Raw genomic sequence first — 18507 nt, 5'->3', positions numbered from 1 at the left:
ACGATAAAGAAAGTTTTTCTGAAACCTACATCACACCCGACTGCATCTCACGATATCTGAATAACTACCAATTTTCCAAGAAACTTTCCAGGGCATAAAATAAAGCCTTTTGGTCGTGAGCCCAAAATCAGCGATTTACCAAAACGACAAGTTTTTATATACATCCTTTTTTGGATTGTATTGACATTAATCAGTTTATTGTTTTTACTTCACATTTGTCACTTTGCATCTGGGTGCTAACCAGTGATTTTTACACGCAACAGTAAATTAATCAAAAATAATATTGTATAATAATTTTTTACAGTCTATGTTATTGAAGATCAACTATCCATTTGAGGGTTTTCATGTTGTTCTTAAGATGAATTTGAAAAATTCAGTTTTCCCTCTGCCTAAAATTTATAATTTGACATTTATACAGCCTTTACTGGTTGGTTAATTCCAGTATAAAAGTTGTTTAACTTTTTTTTAACTACGAAAAACCTAAAATGGACAGTTGATCTTCAATAATATAGACTGTTAAAAAATATTATATACAATATTATTTTTATTTCAATTATATTTTTTATCTAAAGTCTCGGTTGAAATGAAAAAGTGTCACAAGTGGTACTTGAACCCACGACCTTCGGCTAAATGCTCTGCTTCTCTATTTTGACTAAGTGATTATAGCAGTGACATATTGAGCTGAAGGTCGTGGGTTCAAATCCCGCTCGCCACACTAACTTTTTCATCTCAACCAAGACTTTTCATAAAAGGTATAATTAATTGAAATAATTAAATAGGTCACTTATGACCTCCAAACTGTATGATTATTTTTGATTATTATATATATGACATTCATGTCACTTATATTAGTCAATTAATGCCTATTTATCGATTTCATTCCACTACGAAATTAATAATTTTTGAGTACAAGATTTGAGATAAACAAATTAATGTCACAGATGAGATTTGAACTCATGGTCTTTGGAACTGGAAAACTTGGAACCTGATTTAAACTCTGGGGTCCTTTTCCAAAGACTGTCAGTTTGAATCCCATCTGTGAGAATGACTTTTTTTTATCTCAAAACTCAATCTCAAAAATTACTTATATTAGTTGTAACAGATTTTTTGCATAACAAACTTTACAAAATGGAAATGTCAATCTACTTTGCTTTAAAGACAATGATTTCAATTTTACAGAATATTTTTTTATTGTTTTACTTTTCTTTACAATAGAAAAAAAGGAAAAGATTTGTAATGTGTGTACTAAAAATATAATAATTCTTTGTAATCTGTAAATACACAAAAGAATAATTACTTGAGACTAACAATTTATAAATAATAATTATGTTCACGAGTTAATAAAAATGCAATCAAATTGATATTGTTTTATTGCTTTTATTATTGTTTGTACTAAAAATCTATACAATAAATACAAAAATCCACTTAAAAATGTTAAAAATGTATAAAAGTTTTTGAATTGTAAAAACAAGTTTTTTGTACACAATTTTGTTTGTTTAACTACTGTACCCATCAGCAGTATAAACAGTTTGTACGTTAAATACAGTTATTTCTTTGTCCTACTTAAATTGAAGTTTTGCACAGCCAGGTGCAAAATTCTCTAGTACATTTACATTTGTTTTAATTTTTTGTACTTAAAAGGATTTACAATACAAATATTTAGCTAAAATTAAAATACACTAAAAACCAGTTGATTTTCATGTCGGCCAAATTAATAAAGTTGTAGAAAAATATTCATATGAGGTAGAACACCAATAATTACATCTAAACTTTGCATGTTAATATGAGATTGATGATTTTGTTGGTTCGTACCAGATTCATATTTTTTCTCTTGTAAGAACAATTTTTCTTATTTTAAACATACTGAATATATTGAAGAACCATCTGGAGAGAATGTCTGAAATCAATCTTCACCTTAATTATACACAACAATTGAAAAGCCTAGATAAACATGAAAATTATGAATGTGGTGAGTCATGAGGTTGGAGCCACATTAAAAACAAATTTGTCTTCCCACAATTTTTATATATTTTTTTAGCAAAAAAGAAAAATAATAATATGCATAATAAAAATTGTGGGCAGATAACTTCTTTTCTAAATAAAACATGAAAACAACATTTTTTAAACAATAAATCATAAACACTTATGAAATTAAAAAATAAATGCATTAATATATTAACGAACAAATAAAATTCATTGTGTTTTTAAAGCTGATTTATATATAATCTCTAATCAAAATAATAAAATGTAAAACTAATCTTTCAAAACTATGATAATAGGTAAAATAGAGGAAAAATGTATTTAGTTCCAGCAATAGTCCTATGATGGAGTTCCACAACAAAAATACTTCAACCTTGACAAAAAAAAGTATGATTGTTCTAGCCAGTCTTTAATTTCTACCTACACCAGCAAGTAATCACAATCTCACAAGTATTAACATTAATAACTAGCAAAACTCAAACGGCACAATTTAAAATGTACAAATAATTAAAATTTAGATGTAATTGAAGAGTATATTTTTTTATCTTTGATCCTTATATTTAAACTTCAAATTTTTTAAAAATCAGAATGCTAATATAGCAGATTTTCTCAGTACATGTAATATACACATTTGTTATTGTATAAGTGATAAACTTTTCTGTAAAAGTCATATTGAAGAAGCAAGATAGACTTAGATCAGGTCTAACTAAAGTACTAACATCTAATTGAAAACAATATGATAAAACATTTTTCTTAGTCTTACAATTTTTATTATATTTTCTTCTTGTTTTGATGGCACTTTCCTAAAAGAACAAATTACATTATGACCACTAACTACAAACCTAATGTACAATTTACAATCACAATTCTTAACATTAATTGTAGTAATTTTAAACATAGATGCTTGTTTTCTTTTTAAGTTCGCCTTAACCGAACAACAAGTTTTACAATGTCTTCTACCTAGTACCTTTTGGTTCCTATGATTCAGGAACGGTACAACTTCATTTTCAGCTTGTTAATAACTCGCACGCTCTACCTCTTTGGTGTTTGCAAGTTGGAGGTCAAATCCAGGCTTACAAATTGCTTTTCAAGCCAAGCCTAACAAACAAGAAAAATTAATGAAATGATGCAAACGTAAACATGTGTAATTAGTCATTACAATAATAAAGTATACAATAGCTTGTGTGTCATTTTTTATCTTTGTCATCATCAATTAAATAAAAGTTTATAATTGAAATAATATATGTTAAGAGCACATAAATATTGGAAAAATTATGCAAAATTAAACTCAACCTTATATAAAATGTCAATTAATTATTCTTTTTATATAAGGTTTTAGTCGAGATGAAAAAGTGTCATGAGCAGGATTCGAACCCTCGACCTTTGATTCAATATGCTGCTGCTCTAACCACTCAATGAGCTATTGTGACTTATTTTTGGTACAATTTCTGGAGTGATGGGTAACTGAGATCTAATAGAAATAATGGAATACATCAACATTCAAACTAGCAACTAACACCTCCACACTCCAGCTGAAAATCTAAAATCAGGTTAAAACAACTACTTTTTCGATTTTTTAAAGATATTTTAGATGTTTCATCAGTTTAATAAAGATTATATTATAATAAAGATTATATTTAAATTTTGGGTAAAATTTCTGGAGTGATTGGTATCTGAGATCACGATAGCCCAATTGTTAGAGCAGCGGTGTAATGAGCCGAAGGTCATGGGTTCGAATCCCGCTCGTGACACTAACTTTTTCATGTCAACCAAGACCTTACATAAAAAAATAATTAACTGAAATAATTCGTATGGTCAATTATGACTATTAAACATAAATTTATTTTTCAAATATATTTCATTTTTTCTAAGATCTATTACATATTCACCACTTATTGAAGTTTTCTTGTAATTAATTATTTATTTACTTTAAAAATATTATTTTAACGTATAATTATTATGTTTTTCCATCCCATGTTTTAATTTTATAAAGTTTTATTGATTGACCAGTCTGTTAGACTCTTGTCTGTGTAAAGTCTATCTGAAGGTCAATCCATCTGGACTTTGTTTTAAGCATTTTTAGCCAGGGCCTGTTCTCACTCCTAAGCTAATTGTATAATGTATTATTTAGTCTATTAGTCTGACATTAGATGAAATTTTAATGGTTTAATTATTTCATTGTTCATTTGTAACTTGATTGTCACTTGTCATCCAGGTTTGCCCATTTTGGCTAGTCTGAACGCATTTCTGCATTATTTCACCTCCAGTGGTTGGCCTGTGTGCTGTTTTATCAATCCTGTCCTTTTAAAAGCTGAATTTCACAAGCAAACACTGAACTGTTACAAGCTTAAAGCTTTTTTTTTTTTTTAATTTTCACTATTAAAACCGTCACTAAAACCCCTAAGAAAATTGTCTAAACTGCAAAATTTTGATAATATTTTGTGTGTGGTAAAATTGTGAAGACTGTGAGGCTTCTCATTTTACAGAAATATGTCTTCAAGGACACATCCATAAACAAGTCATATAAAAAAAACTCAACTGGCCAAGCAACATCAACCAACAACTAAAGGTCCAAAATGAAAGAACATTTCTTACCATGATAAATGGAAATGACCAAGCTAGAGGTTCACACCATTGACTATATATTTGTTTCAAAATATGTGAATTTCTATAACAATCCATTTTTTCTTATATTTGCATAGGTTTTGAATAGTTAGTTTATCTATGTATAGCACTTCACAAAAGTTTTAAAGTTGTTTATTATTTTAACATTCGTCATCATTCCAAATGATTCTGTATAAATCATTTATTTACATAAAGAAAATATCAGGTGGCCAGAAAGTTTGTGCGGTGATTCATTTGTTAATAAACATTTCTATTTACATACGAGGATTAGGGGTTTACATCATGTGATACGAAGAAGACAATGCGTCAGTTTATAAAGAAAAAGTATCTTCACAGTAAATTATAAAATATTTTTTTCTTCTCATGGCTTCAAAACCAGCCATTCATGTGTGCTTATTAGATACGAATTTATCCTCAGCACTATGGAGACCAAGGCAATTCGTAAAATTCAGAGAAGAAATAATAAGTGAGCGGAGTACCTAAAAGTGGTTTCAAAAGTTTGCTTTTGGGAATGAGGGGATTGAAGGCCGGTAGACCTTCCTTAAATGATGCGAATTGAGGGAAGCTATCAAACTTGTTGGATTGCCATATGCGACAGAAAATGGATCCTGTACAGTCATCCTGTCCCAATGATGCAAAAATCGCATATCCACCAACAAAAGCTGATGCTTTGTGTTTGGTGGAGTTTGGCAGGCAATGTAAAAATACGATGCCACATGGCCAGATCATCACCACAAAAATCCACTTAAATGAAAAGGTGGAATTTTCCACCAGGACAAAGTGAGACTTCACACAACCAGAACAATAAAGGTGATAATGAACTTGGTTTGGGAAGTCGTTCCACACCCTCTGTACTGTCCATTTCTGGCTCCAACTGATTTTCACCTTTAAATGGACAATCATATGCGCAATCAAGAGTTTGATAATGGCCAACGGCTGAAAAAGAGCTGAATTTAAAATTCTTGGACCCAAACTTTTATAAGGACTTAACTAGGCCAGGAACTCAGAAGAAGGTTATAGACTATTTCCCTGAATATTTCTAAACTGTAATTGTGACAAATTAATAAAACCCTTCAAACCAGCATGAACTCTTCTGGTAACCTGGTAATTTATATCGATTTCACAGTTTTCTTTAGGTTTAAAAAGACAAGAACAATCACGAAAGATCTGTGAGGTGATAAAATTATTGTTCGTTCATTCTTATTACCTATTCATACTGGTTTTGTCTGTCAAGTGCTTTTTATCTTTTTTGTAGTATTTTATCTTCAGTCAAGACACTTATAAAAAGCACTTTACAGAAAGCAGGAGAGTTACAAAATAACACTGAACATAGCCAAATATCTCAATGCCTCTGGAAAGACAAGCCAGGGTGATCGGTTTTGATCAAGCTACATATTGAACAATGATTTAGGTTCATTGATTTGTATGTATTTTCATTTTTTATTGCAAAAACTTTTCAAATTGAAGTATTTATGATTAAAAATTTACAGATGAAGGAATATAAAAATGTAATCAAGTGGTCACATAATAACATTGTTAATTTATATTTGAAAAAAAAAAAAACTTACCTGAAGGAAAAATACAAACAAGTAAATTATTAACAGATTAGTTTAAAAATAAAATAAATGCACTGGAGCCAAAAAAGTTGCATTGAAAAGAATAGTATCATATTAGATAAAAAGTGATAAGCCAATACCTTCAAAGACCTTTACGGTCAAACATTTGACCTTATAAAATACTATTCTTTGTATGAAATGTAAAAAATTAATGTGGAGAGCTTGAAAGGAAGCATGAAAAAAGGTGCAAAATAATAAGTTAAAATAAAAGCTGAAAGCATTCAAAATAAGTTTATTATTTGTTTTGATTTTGGGTTTCTAAGTGACAAAAATAATTATAAAACTAACAATATAAACAAGTTGGATGTTTAGTATTTTCAATTTTTCATGGTAACAGTTTATTAGATGAGGATTATAAAATCTAATTGGTTTCAAGCAAGGAGAAAATAAAATAAAAATTACATGCAGCATTTCACAAACCAGTGCTAGGCTTATACCAGAGCAATATCACCGTAAATAAAATAAAAACAAATGTTTAAAACCAAACCAACAGAGCATAAATAATATAGAACAAACAAAAAATTAAACAGAAATATACCTAATATTGAAGGTCAGACTAGTTAAACAAGTCTGATCACCAATTGACTGAACAACTTAAGGAAGAAAATAGAGATACAACTACAATTTAATAACTAATATTCTACATTATACAAGACCACTAAACAGTTTTAACTAATAAATGGTACTAAATCAATATATAGTAAAAAGAGGAGAGAAAAATTGGCACAAAATGGTATACTCAAATTCCTGCCACTGCAGATAACACTTACTGGTGAACAGGGTGGTCTCTAAGGGAGTCAACAAGTTTTTCTGCCTTGATGGTACCTATGCAGATCTTGTGAACGGTTGTGAAAAGTGGGAACCTAAACAAATTTATATTAACATTGTACGTTTGACTTTTTGTATTATAAAATTTACCTTTCCTCAGCATTTTTATATTTGAGGAACACGTTGACCTCTTCTGCAGTGATTGGCCCTTGCAACTTTTGCCCATTCAGCATGTCTCGTTCCAAAACCGCCAGGGGCTGAATAAATTACAGCTTAGCATTCAAATTATAGCTGGTAACTTATATTATACTCACTTTCGCTGATTTGACAAAAGCCTCGGCAATCCTCCTGTTACGCCCACCGTAACAAGTGGTGACAAGATCAGCAATACCACAGCTTTCAAAGAACGTTGAAAGGCGCGAGGTCGAGTGGAACAAGTTGACAAAGCTGATCATTTCCATAAGACCCAGTCTAATGATTGCAGCCTTTGTATTGTCTCCTAGTAGCAATCCATCGCAAAACCCAGCAGCGCAAGCAACGATGTTCTAAATTAAAAAAAGAACAGTATCAAAATGGATATCTTTAATAATAAGTTTATTTTAAATTGTGAGTATATTTCTTTTAGATAAAATGTTAATACAGCATTAATTAAATGGTACTTACTTTCAAGGCACCGCAAATTTCAACTGTCTCAGCATCATCGACAATGCTAACTCTGAAGAATGGTGTTTCGAAAAGTTCTTTTAACATTCCATTGTATTTTCTGTTCTTGCAGCCTAAATAAAATTTCATGTAACACACCGTGAACAATTAGATATAAAGAATGCAACTAATTCACACCAATGGTTGTCTCGCAGAACTGCCCGTCTGCGACTTCATTTGCTAGGTTTGCCCCCATCAGTACACACACTTCTATTTTGAGCATATCGTGTATTAAGTGTGAAATGAGCTCGATACTGCCCGATTCAGTCTTTTCAAATCCCTGGAAAAATCCCAATATTCACCATGTAACCGGTGTACAAACAATAAAAGGAGAAATCTTCAATTTTTCTCGCCCTCTCTTTCTCTCGACTAACCTTTATCAGGGAGATGGCGATTGTTGTCGGCTTGACTAGTCCACTCAAACACGTGCATATTGTTTTAACATATTGATGTGGAATCACAAAGATGAGAATGTCAGCATCCATTGCAGCATTTTCAAGTGAGGGTACTGCAACCTAGGAAAAAATTAATTAATTTAAAAAAATGCAAGTATGATGGTGCCCAATAGCAATTAAAATATTGGTAAGTGATGGTTTGAATCAACACGTGTGTAAATAAATTGATTAGTATGTTGAATATTGTATTATTATGTTAATTTAAATTCCAAAACTCGAGTAAATTTTTGGTATTATGCTGAGATAAAACAAATTTAACGATAAGCTGATTATCTAAACTAAAAGGTCTTAGTGGCTAATTTACTCGTGTTGATAACTGAAGGAATTTGCTGAGAAAATTGTTGGCAACTGATAAATTTTTATCATAAAAATGAAATGAACAGTGAGTCCTTCTCACAGTCCTATGATTTGGAAGAGACCAGCTCTGTTTTCTTCACCCTAGGCAACTTGTGGAATCAACATCTCCTTCCAACAAGTGGTCAGTATGATGTTAGATCCCGAGGAAGAAGGAACACTTAATACTCTTCTGCAAAAAAGAAAAAAAAAGAGGAAACCCAGTCAAAAAAGCCTTCTCACTACTTCTACCATGCCGATTCCCACTAAGCTTACACTTTTTAATTTTGTCGTGGTACTCCTCACACTTCATGTCCCATATCGCAAGGCCAATTCTAATATACTCATTAAACTGTTCCGCATTGAAACTTGCAATGACAACGTTTTCTATGGTGAACTCAGTTAATTCAAATAGATAATGAAGGACGAATGCTGAGTTGTGCCTTTTGAGTTGAGTCAACCAGTGAGGATGACGTGAGCAACACTTGTGCCTACCTAGGTGGACGAGTCGCATGTGAAGGAGTACTGAACACTTCAGTCAGTTCCCAAGCTTTTGCAAACTTCACTCCTTGATACCCTTCGTTTAACTATTTGAGACAACTAACTGCCTCGTCCGACAGTCTAATTTTTTTATACAACCAAGTGTTAACAAAGAAAATAAACATTCTAGAAAGTAAATTTGTAGAAACGGTTGTACAACCAGGCATACATTGTATAAGAGAACCTAAGAGTCAAACGATTCTTTAATTCTGCTTCCTGTTTTGGTGCTAAGGGATAAAAACTGCAATTATTTGATAGTTGAAAAAAAAAATTAAATAAACTTTTAAACCACGCCAACAAGTAAGACAAGACAGCCTCGCCCAATTTGGCGTCAGTGTACTTAATTGAACACTTAATAATAAATGTCAACAAGTTTTTCGCATTAGACCTTGTATTTCTGATAATAATCAATAAATTTGTAATTTAAGTTATTTTCAAATAAAACAGCAGAAAAATGTCCTAGTAACGTTATTTTTGTAGTAGGGTCGTTACCGACTATTTTGTCTTGACAGTCCTAATTGTTTTTGTCTGCCAAAATACACGAACATCACCCTAAGGTAATTGCTAACTATTATTATTTTTGCTTGTTTAATAGGTATAGGTATAGGCAATAGGTGTTTAATAAATAAGAACCACGAATAAATCTACAAAATATAATTAAATTATTAGTTCGTTTTACTGCAAGAAAAACTTTAAGGAAACAAATATACAATGAATCAATACAAGAAAACCGATAATCTTTGCTTCCTGTTCGGCTTTTTTTAAAGGCCCGTGCCGTTATTTAGTCAGAAAAATATGCAGGAATAGTTCTTTCATTAAATGAATTTCTATTTGTACAAAAACATAAGAAAAATATTTGGAAAATGTGGTGAAAACTGTTTGTAGAGTTGTAGAAATTGGTTTGTCGAGTACTTTCGATGGTAAATATCGTTTCAAAACGGCCTTTCTCGAGTAAATTAGTTTTGCTTCCTCCGGCCGACATAATTTCTGGACTGGTCTACACATATTGTCCTTCGGGCCATTATCTATTGACAAATATTTCTATTTAAACGTTCCTTCCTTTGTCATAAAGTCAAGGCTGACATGGGGAATAAAGCAGCTTATGTTATTCTTTTGATGGTGCCTTTTCTTTTGTTTCACATCGGTTGCTAGGAGGCTTTCCGATACTTTCGCCATCAGCTTAATGATTAATGAAATGTCAATGAAATCAATCTATTTTTAACGGGCAATTTTTCTTTGAGTTGTAGCGTTAGTTTAGAAAAGCACGATGTTTATAATTTAAATTTCACGTTGAATTTGTTTCATCATTCTGTGTTAAGCTAATGACTAAAGAATAGAGCCTGCAGTTTTATACTGTTGCATATTCTTTGTACTAACACTTATGACCACGGTAGTCACATAATCCGAATCATACATATATGGTACGGTGATTCAAATTTTATTCTACATATTTTTGCATATTTGAAAAATATTAAATTTGCATATGTAAGTATATTGTGGCACTCTTAACACGACACACAAGAATGACACATCTACACGGAAAACAAACACTTTGAGCCCTGAAGATGATCTCAATGAAGATCGAATTTAGTGTATATAAATCCGGGTTCTACCAATGAGTAATACACACAACCAGAAAAAATGGAAACAAGGACATTTCTATTTTTGTATACAAAGAATCCGATATTTTGTCATGTGTCAACATTTCTTTTGTCAATAGAAAATTCAGGCTGAATCGGCGGAAATGTAAACAAAATGATGCGAAAGAGATGGTGTTCAGATGACATCACAATAAAATCAAAATGGTTCTCACCTACCAAGGATAAGAGCAACAAAGAAAATAAGAAACAAAAGGATGTTGTGAATGACTTAAAACTTGACTGACAGATTGCAGCAGAATATAAACTAACTATCCTACGTGAAAAACTAACTAAAACTAAAAAAATACAAATTTTTTAAAATATAATTAGAACATTTGTGTCCATAGTGTTACAGAGAAAGAATTATGAAACGTTCTAGTTGTTTTTTGGGATACCAGGTTGTTGACCAATAGAGTTGATCTCATAACAACTTGAAACACGACTTATAAGTTTAGATTTCTAAAAAAAAATAACAGGACAATTCAAAGTAAAAAAATGCAAATGTGAACTCCACCTTCGAACCTAATCCAAGGTTCAAAACCTGTTCTAAATGCATATAATCAAATCGCCCTTCCTTTCACAATCTAGAAATGCCAATTAAAAATTAATGTACGCATTTTATTCCTTACGGTTTTTTATGCTTGGTGGGGGGGGGGTTGAATAAGGATTTAAAAAATCCTTTTCTCCGACTTAGGAAAATGCGCGTTTTCCTTTAAGCCTAAGCACTTTCCTCGGTGCCACTTCGCGCACCTGTTTTGGTGTGAGGATTGCCCTACCGAAATGCAGTACCATAACCAGGCTTATACTCGACATTCACAAAAGACATGTGCCGATGTCTCTGGTTCGTCCTGACTGTCATGTTTCTGTCTTTGCTTTACCCATCTTTAGGTGCTTGTTAAGAGGGCAGTGGTCGGTATATAGGACTATATTTTTTCCCAAATCCTGCCTGCTGAGAGAGAGAGGAGTTCCTTTGTCATTCTTCTTGATTATTTATAAATCTTTTAGCTTGCCTCATTCCCGGTGCTCAAGTTTCTCTGTCTCAAGTAATTTTCCTGTTTCAGCTTAAGCACTGGTCCACCAATGGTTCTGGGTCCCATGGTTGAGCATGCTGCTTCTTTGGCTAGTTGGTCAGCCTGTTCATTCTATACGACCATGTCCCGGAACCCATTTTAATCTTGTTGTCTTTTCCTAGAGAGCCATTAGGCAATTAATGCCTCCCAGTCAAGTTTGGAATTGAAAGGCATTTAATGCCTTTACGGCTGTTTAAGAGTATGTAAATCTGTGCACCTTTCATATTTTTCTTCATTACTCACGTGCACAAAATTTTCCTTACAGCTTATTAAATTATGAATCCATTTCAGGGCCAAGAAATAAATATATATAATGCCATGGAACTTTCACTCATATAGTTTGAGATTTCGATAAAACTAGGTCACACGAGTTTAAATTAACCTTTTCTAATTAATCATATAGATTTATTGTTATCTAAACCCACTGGTAGTTAAAGAAGTCAATTGGAAGATAATGCCCCTGATTCGTAGACTATTTTCTCGTTAACATTTAAGAAATGGTAAGAGATAATTTTGTTAACATAATTTAAGGGATACAAATCTGGTTAAATAACTTGAGAGTAGCGTCTGATCATATCTAAAGGCATAAAACATATAAGTCAAAGTTGAAGCGAGGTCGCAAACCGTTAACCACCCAGATTAGACAAGAAATTAGACGTCATACGACCTAGGCTAATTAATTCTGTCAACAACAAAACAAATCGTACCAGTCCTTGACAGCAGCGAGGCAATGCAATCAAGAATTAAAAAGAGAAACGTTATCAATCATTATCACTACGGAAATTACAGATAACGAAATAAATTCCTTATTTAAAGAGTTTTAATTTCTCAATGCACACCTCTAATTTACGATAAAAACTCTTTGGCAATGGCACCTATATAAATAGCATATATAAACTCGTGAATGATAATGAAAACTTCAATACATAAAAATAAAGGGAAAAACAAATGATAAAACTTAGAATTCACAAACAACAATTGTGAACGAAAAATGAAAATTAGAACAGCTAAAAATTAGAGAAAAATAAGACAAGATAATAAAACAAGTTTGATTCCGTTGAACATTTTTAAAATAGTTGGCATACGAATGGGCTGTTTTTTTAAACAATAAAAATAAATAAATTAAATTAAATTAAAATAAAGAAGCGAAAAAAGAGAGTTGGATATCGAATGAAAATATTTGCTTGAAAATAGATATCTTTGCTCTTTCATATATGTGATATGTGTTATTGATAAAAACGAAATATATTTGCGTGAAAGGCTTATCCACAATTACCCCGAGGAATATCGAGTACTCTGGGGTAGTATGAACAAATTGTAGTGTATGATGTAATTTATTAGCGTGAATGGAGGGCTTATCCTTAAATGCAACGAGGAATATCGAATACTGAGATGGTGTGAATGTAATTTATTAGCGATATTTATTACTCTCAACACGACGCAAGAATGGCACAATTACACAGAAGACAAACACTTTGAGCCCTGAAGATGATCTCAATAAAGATCGAAACGTTGGCATGATAAAGAAAATGTTTTTCTGAAACCTACATCACACCAGACCGCATCTCACGATTTCTGAATAATTAAGTAATTTATTAGCTTGAATGAAAGGGCTTATCACCAATTATCCCGAGGAATACCGAGTACTCTGGGGTAGTATGAACAAATTGTAGTGTGTGATGTAATTTATTAGCGCGAATGGAAAAGCCTATCTCTAATTAACCCGCGGAAGATCGAGTACTCTGGGTTAGTGAGGACGAAGACTGGTTTGTGAATGCAATTTATAGCGCGATTGTTGTGCTCATCCCCATTTACTACGAGGAACATCGAGTACTCTGGGGTACAGTGAATGGTAACCGGAGTGTGCGTTTTTATTTATTATGTTTGTGTATGTGTTTGTTATTTGTGCATTAAAAAAAAAAAACAGTCGGTTACCGTTACAAAAACTGGCTGAAGAAACATTAAAGGAAATTAGAAGGATTACAACGCGAGAAAGAGAGGGAAAGAACTGAGGGGACGATGACCATTGTAGGTCCTGAAATAAGTCAGGACATTAAGAAAAAGTTCGGTTCCATTGTACTAAATTTTAAAGATAGTTTGAATTTTAAAGAAAATTAATTGCTAAAGTATGTAAAAACTGAAAATTAGAAAAAATAAGAAGGCAATAAGACACGCAAGAGAGTTCCATGAAGCTGGTCATTTTAAGCCATAAATCAATTCATACAATCAAGTTATGACAAGTTTTTTTTTTAATTAAAGAAAAATACGATAAGACCACCAAGACAAAGTTTATATTCATTTTCAATAACAACCTAACGAAGAAAAATAAGAATAACAAAATTATCCAGTTATGATTTTTTTGTTAATTAGCGAAAAATAAGATAATAAGGCCAACAAAACTAAGTGTGAATACATTTTTAATAACAACCTATTGAAGAAAAATAAGAATAACAATATTATCAAGATATGCTAATTAATTTTTTTTAAATTAATATATAGAAAAATAAGATAATAAGACCACCAGCAAGAAAAAGTTTGACTCCATATTTAATAACAACCTGTTGAAGATAAATAAGAATAACAATATTATCAAGGGACGGTAATTAATTTTTTTTAATTAATATATAGAAAAATAAGATAATAAGACCACCAGCAAGAAAAAGTTTGACTCCATATTTAATAACAACCTGTTGAAGAAAAATAAGAATAACAATATTATCAAGATACGATAATTAATTTTTTTAAATTAATATATAGAAAAATAAGATAATAAGACCACCAGCAAGAAAAGGTTTGAATAACATTTTTAATAACAACGTATTCAAGAAAAATAAGAATAACAAAATTATCAAGTTATGATTATTTTTCTTAATTAGCGAAAAATAAGACCAACAAAACTAAATTTGGATCCATTGTATGACAGTTTTAAAAATAGTTGGCGTTGACACGGCGCTCATCACTGTAAGTCAAAGGTCCCGGGATCGAATCCAGTGGCCCTGCATTTTAACACGAAATACAATTTTTTTTTCAAAAAACCGGCAACCCCCATCCTCTTTGCTGTTGCGAACACTCGTAAAAAAATAATATAAAATAGTTGGATGTTGAATGACAATGAATTAGTAAGCGATGTAAAGACAGAAAAGTACAATAACTAAAAATTAGAGAAAAATGAAACAAGATCATAACACCAACAAAACAAAATTTCATCCATTTTAATACCATTTTAAAATGAAATGTAAAGTGAAAAGTAAAGGACGTAAAGAAGAAAAACTACAATAACTAAATATAGGGGGAAAAGATAAGAATATAAACATAAAAACACGAATAAATAAATAAAAAAATTGAAATTTTGTTTTTATTTATTCAACAAGAAACCTGAAAACAACTCAAAAACCCTTTGTTATTTTTATAATTCCCGATAGTCCAAGTCCCCCTGGTCTCGTTATTACAAGCAAATCACTTATTTTCTAAATTCTGTATCAACAAAATTCATATCGACTATCAGTATGATTCAACTTCTGAAAATCCGTAGTTTTTACCAAATTAGTTTAGAAATTTCCCAGGCGTACTATTTTTTTGGATTATCATTATTATTATTAAACGTTATTATTTATTTCACAGTTGGGTTAATAAAAGATTATGGTAGGTATTTAGCCACCTTTCTTTCCCTATTTCATTAGATTGATTAGACATTAGATTTGTTTTTTATTTTTTTAGGTATGTGGATCAAACCTTCAAAACATATTTTATACGTATTTCCGCTAAATCCATGGAATTCAAGGTTTATTTGGCGATTTTACAGCATAAAATCCAAGTGTAATTTCCGACGAATGTTACAACTTAAAATAGATTTTGTTTGCTTACTAATTGAAACGCCTCCATGCCAACTTGGCATTTCCAGGAAATGTTTATATTTGTTTATTAATAAGTATAATTTGTTATGTTGTACCTGTCGACAAAGCAGCATTAAAACATTTTAAACCTGATCAATTTATATAAAACAACTAAATATAGTTTTTTAGACGGGTAATTCGGTTTTGCTCAGGCATTGATTTTACAGAATGTACAACGTAATGAAATTTTCTGTGGGATAAATAAAATCAGTTCCTGTCTGAAAGAGAGGAAAAAAACCAGGGCATTTATTTCAACAATAATAATTAGAAAAATTGATCAAATATCAGGGATTTCTGTGAAGAATCGATCGCTTAACTTTATAAAATTGAATGTCAATCAACACTTTTTCCAGAGGAGAGTTTTCTAAATCTGTTTTTCAATGGAAAATCTATAATTTTTAACTTTCATTTTATTGGAAGCAGGAGTCGATTTATTTCTAGTAATCGTGTATAACAAATTAAATATATATAGAATCAAAATTACCAAAAAGTAAAAGTTTTTTTATATATATTCACCCAACAGGAAAATATATGAAATGATTTGTTGGGGAGGAAATGCATTGAAATGTTAGAATCCTTACCACCTTAAAATGTTATACACTGTTTTAAAAAATGGCTAAAAAAAGTTTTCAGAATCGAAATGTGTGAATCAAATAGCACTTTTTTTAAATTGATACTTTTAGCAGTGGATAAACATTTTTTGAAATGCTGTTATGCATAGTTTCTACGATTAGAAACGATTTATTAATAAGAAAAATTTCTACAGACAGGCATATTTTAAAATGTTTTAATTAATTATTTCTTTAAACTAATTAATACATTTTAGAACAGTGAATATACATTCTGTAACTCGTTCTGCACGATTACTCAAAATGGAAAATGCTTTTAAGCAAAAACGAAAACAGACTGGAAATTTAAACAAAAAAAACTGTTTAAAACTGAGTACCAATTTATGTTGTTTGATTAAATATGGAATTTTTAAATTAATTATTTCTTCAAACTAATCAATAAATTTTAGAACAGTTAATACATTCTTTAACTCGTTCTGCACGATTACTCAAAATAGAAAATGCTTTTAAGTAAAAACGAAAAGAGACTGGAATTTAAAAAAAAATCGAAACTTTAAAACTGAGTACCGAATTTATGTTGTTTGATTCAATATGGAATTTTTAAATTAATTATTTCTTCAAACTAATCAATAAATTTTAGAACAGTTAATACATTCTTTAACTCGTTCTTCACGATTACTCAAAATAGAAAATGTTTTTAAGTAAAAACGAAAAGAGACTGTAATTTAAAAAAAATTGAAACTTTAAAACTGAGTACCGAATTTATGTTGTTTGATTCAATATGGAATTTTTTAATTAATTATTTCTTTAAATTAAGTAATAAACTTTAGGAGTGTGAATAAATATTCTTTAACCCGTTCTGCACGATTACTCAAAATGGAAAATGCTTTTAAGTGAGAAAAACGAAAACCGACTGGAATTTAAAAAAAATTGAAATTATTTAAAACTGAGTAACAAATTTATGTTGTGTGCAATATACATTTTTTAAAATAATAAATTCGTTTTTTAAAATTAATTAATACATTTTAGACAAGTGGATAAACAAATTTAACTCCCGCTCAGTTACTCAAAGTGGAAAGTGTTTTTTTAACTGAGAAAAAAACGACTACAGACCGGAAAATTTTACCAAACTATTTAAAACTTGGTACAGAAGTTTTTTTTTTTAATAAACTTGCACTTTTTATTTAATTTGTGTTATTTGAGTACTGTATTATTATTTTTTTTTAGCTTGTTTTGCACAGTTCCCAAATTGGAAAGAGATTTTAAGAAAACGAAAAGCCTTTTCAGACGGGCGAATTTTTTTAGTTGTTAAAATAAATTTGAGTTGTTGAAAATGAGCACCAAAATTTTTTATCTTGAGAATCCTTGCACTTTTTTATTGATATATTATTTGACAATTTTTTTATTTTATCATTGCTTTTATGGTGTGAATCAACTTGAACTTTTTTCTTCGCAGAAGTCTATATGTTACTTTTTTTGTACTTACAACGTTTGCTGGCAATTTCCTCCCTGGCAGGTACTTGACGTTTTCGTGTTCGTTGTTGATGATGTCGCTCAGCTTCTGTCCGTCGACTATTTCCTCGTAGACGTACATGTTGACCGTCTGGTTGAACGTGTTGAGGGCCTTCATCGCGTTTGTGCCGACGATCATCGCGATAGCGGATCCCCTGGGATGAAAAGCTTCCGTGAAACAAAAAAACCCATCCCATCAAATAAAAGCTGCATACGAACCCACCAGTTTCCAGAGCCGATAACGCAAATCTTTTTCGGTGCCATGTCGATGGGCTGTTCGTGGCGAAATTCGGGCTGGAAGCAAAAAAGTCACGCTACTCGCCGTCCCGTTCCAAAGGAAAAAGTGCCTGTTGTTGCTTCGGGTCTTGAGTTCTGAGTTCTGACTCTTGGGAGTTATCAGGGACGTTTGGTGTGTTGGTGGGAGGGAGTAAAGTCCACATGTTGATAAGCAAAAGCCCATTCCCGCCTCCATCACTACCATGATTCAAATACTACTAGCATTCTCTACTTTAAAACCTTCTCTTTTATTACAAACCCTTCTAAAATAATATAATGTGGATTCATTCTTTTCTAAACAAAATAAATAAGATTTAGGTATCTAAAAAACGCCGAACGATCGCGTTGCCTCGGTGTGGCCGGATTAAGAAAACCTCAAACGGTGACAAAGGTAATTTTTTTTCTCATTTAAATCAATTTTAATAATTAGTTTCTATGTATTCTTTCTGAAATATACAAAGTACGCTATACTCCCGCTTTTCTAAACGATTAGGGAAAACAATAGGAATTCAGCTTCCTCAGAAGTAT

The 18507-nt window shown here is 31.2% G+C and overlaps 1 protein-coding gene across 2 annotated transcripts; it reads right to left on the bottom strand.

Annotated features, from left to right (window-relative positions):
* Positions 1–2551: 2551 nt before the first annotated feature.
* LOC106664485 (glycerol-3-phosphate dehydrogenase [NAD(+)], cytoplasmic) lies at positions 2552–18296 on the bottom strand. 2 transcript variants are annotated; one of them, XR_001340191.2, is made up of 10 exons: positions 17927–18296; positions 17678–17858; positions 8066–8206; positions 7830–7971; positions 7653–7765; positions 7304–7534; positions 7140–7246; positions 6992–7084; positions 2948–3078; positions 2558–2783 (listed from the first exon to the last, which is right to left on the bottom strand). XR_001340191.2 is itself a non-coding variant. In XM_014390230.2 (9 exons), the coding sequence occupies exons 1-9, from the start codon at positions 17965–17967 to the stop codon at positions 3054–3056; spliced, it is 1074 nt and encodes a 357-aa protein (XP_014245716.1). In that variant the 5' UTR covers positions 17968–18296; the 3' UTR covers positions 2552–3053. The 2 variants fall into 2 exon arrangements, 1 of the variants encoding a protein (XP_014245716.1); XM_014390230.2 differs by having other exon boundaries at positions 2552–3078.
* Positions 18297–18507: the final 211 nt, after the last annotated feature.

The sequence above is a fragment of the Cimex lectularius genome, unplaced genomic scaffold (assembly GCF_000648675.2).
Source record: "Cimex lectularius strain Harlan isolate CLEC.00 unplaced genomic scaffold, Clec_2.1 scaffold8, whole genome shotgun sequence".
Classification (NCBI taxonomy): Eukaryota; Metazoa; Arthropoda; class Insecta; order Hemiptera; family Cimicidae; genus Cimex; species Cimex lectularius.
The sequence above is the reverse complement of the archived record's forward strand: the minus strand, read 5'-3'. Positions and strand labels throughout refer to the sequence as shown.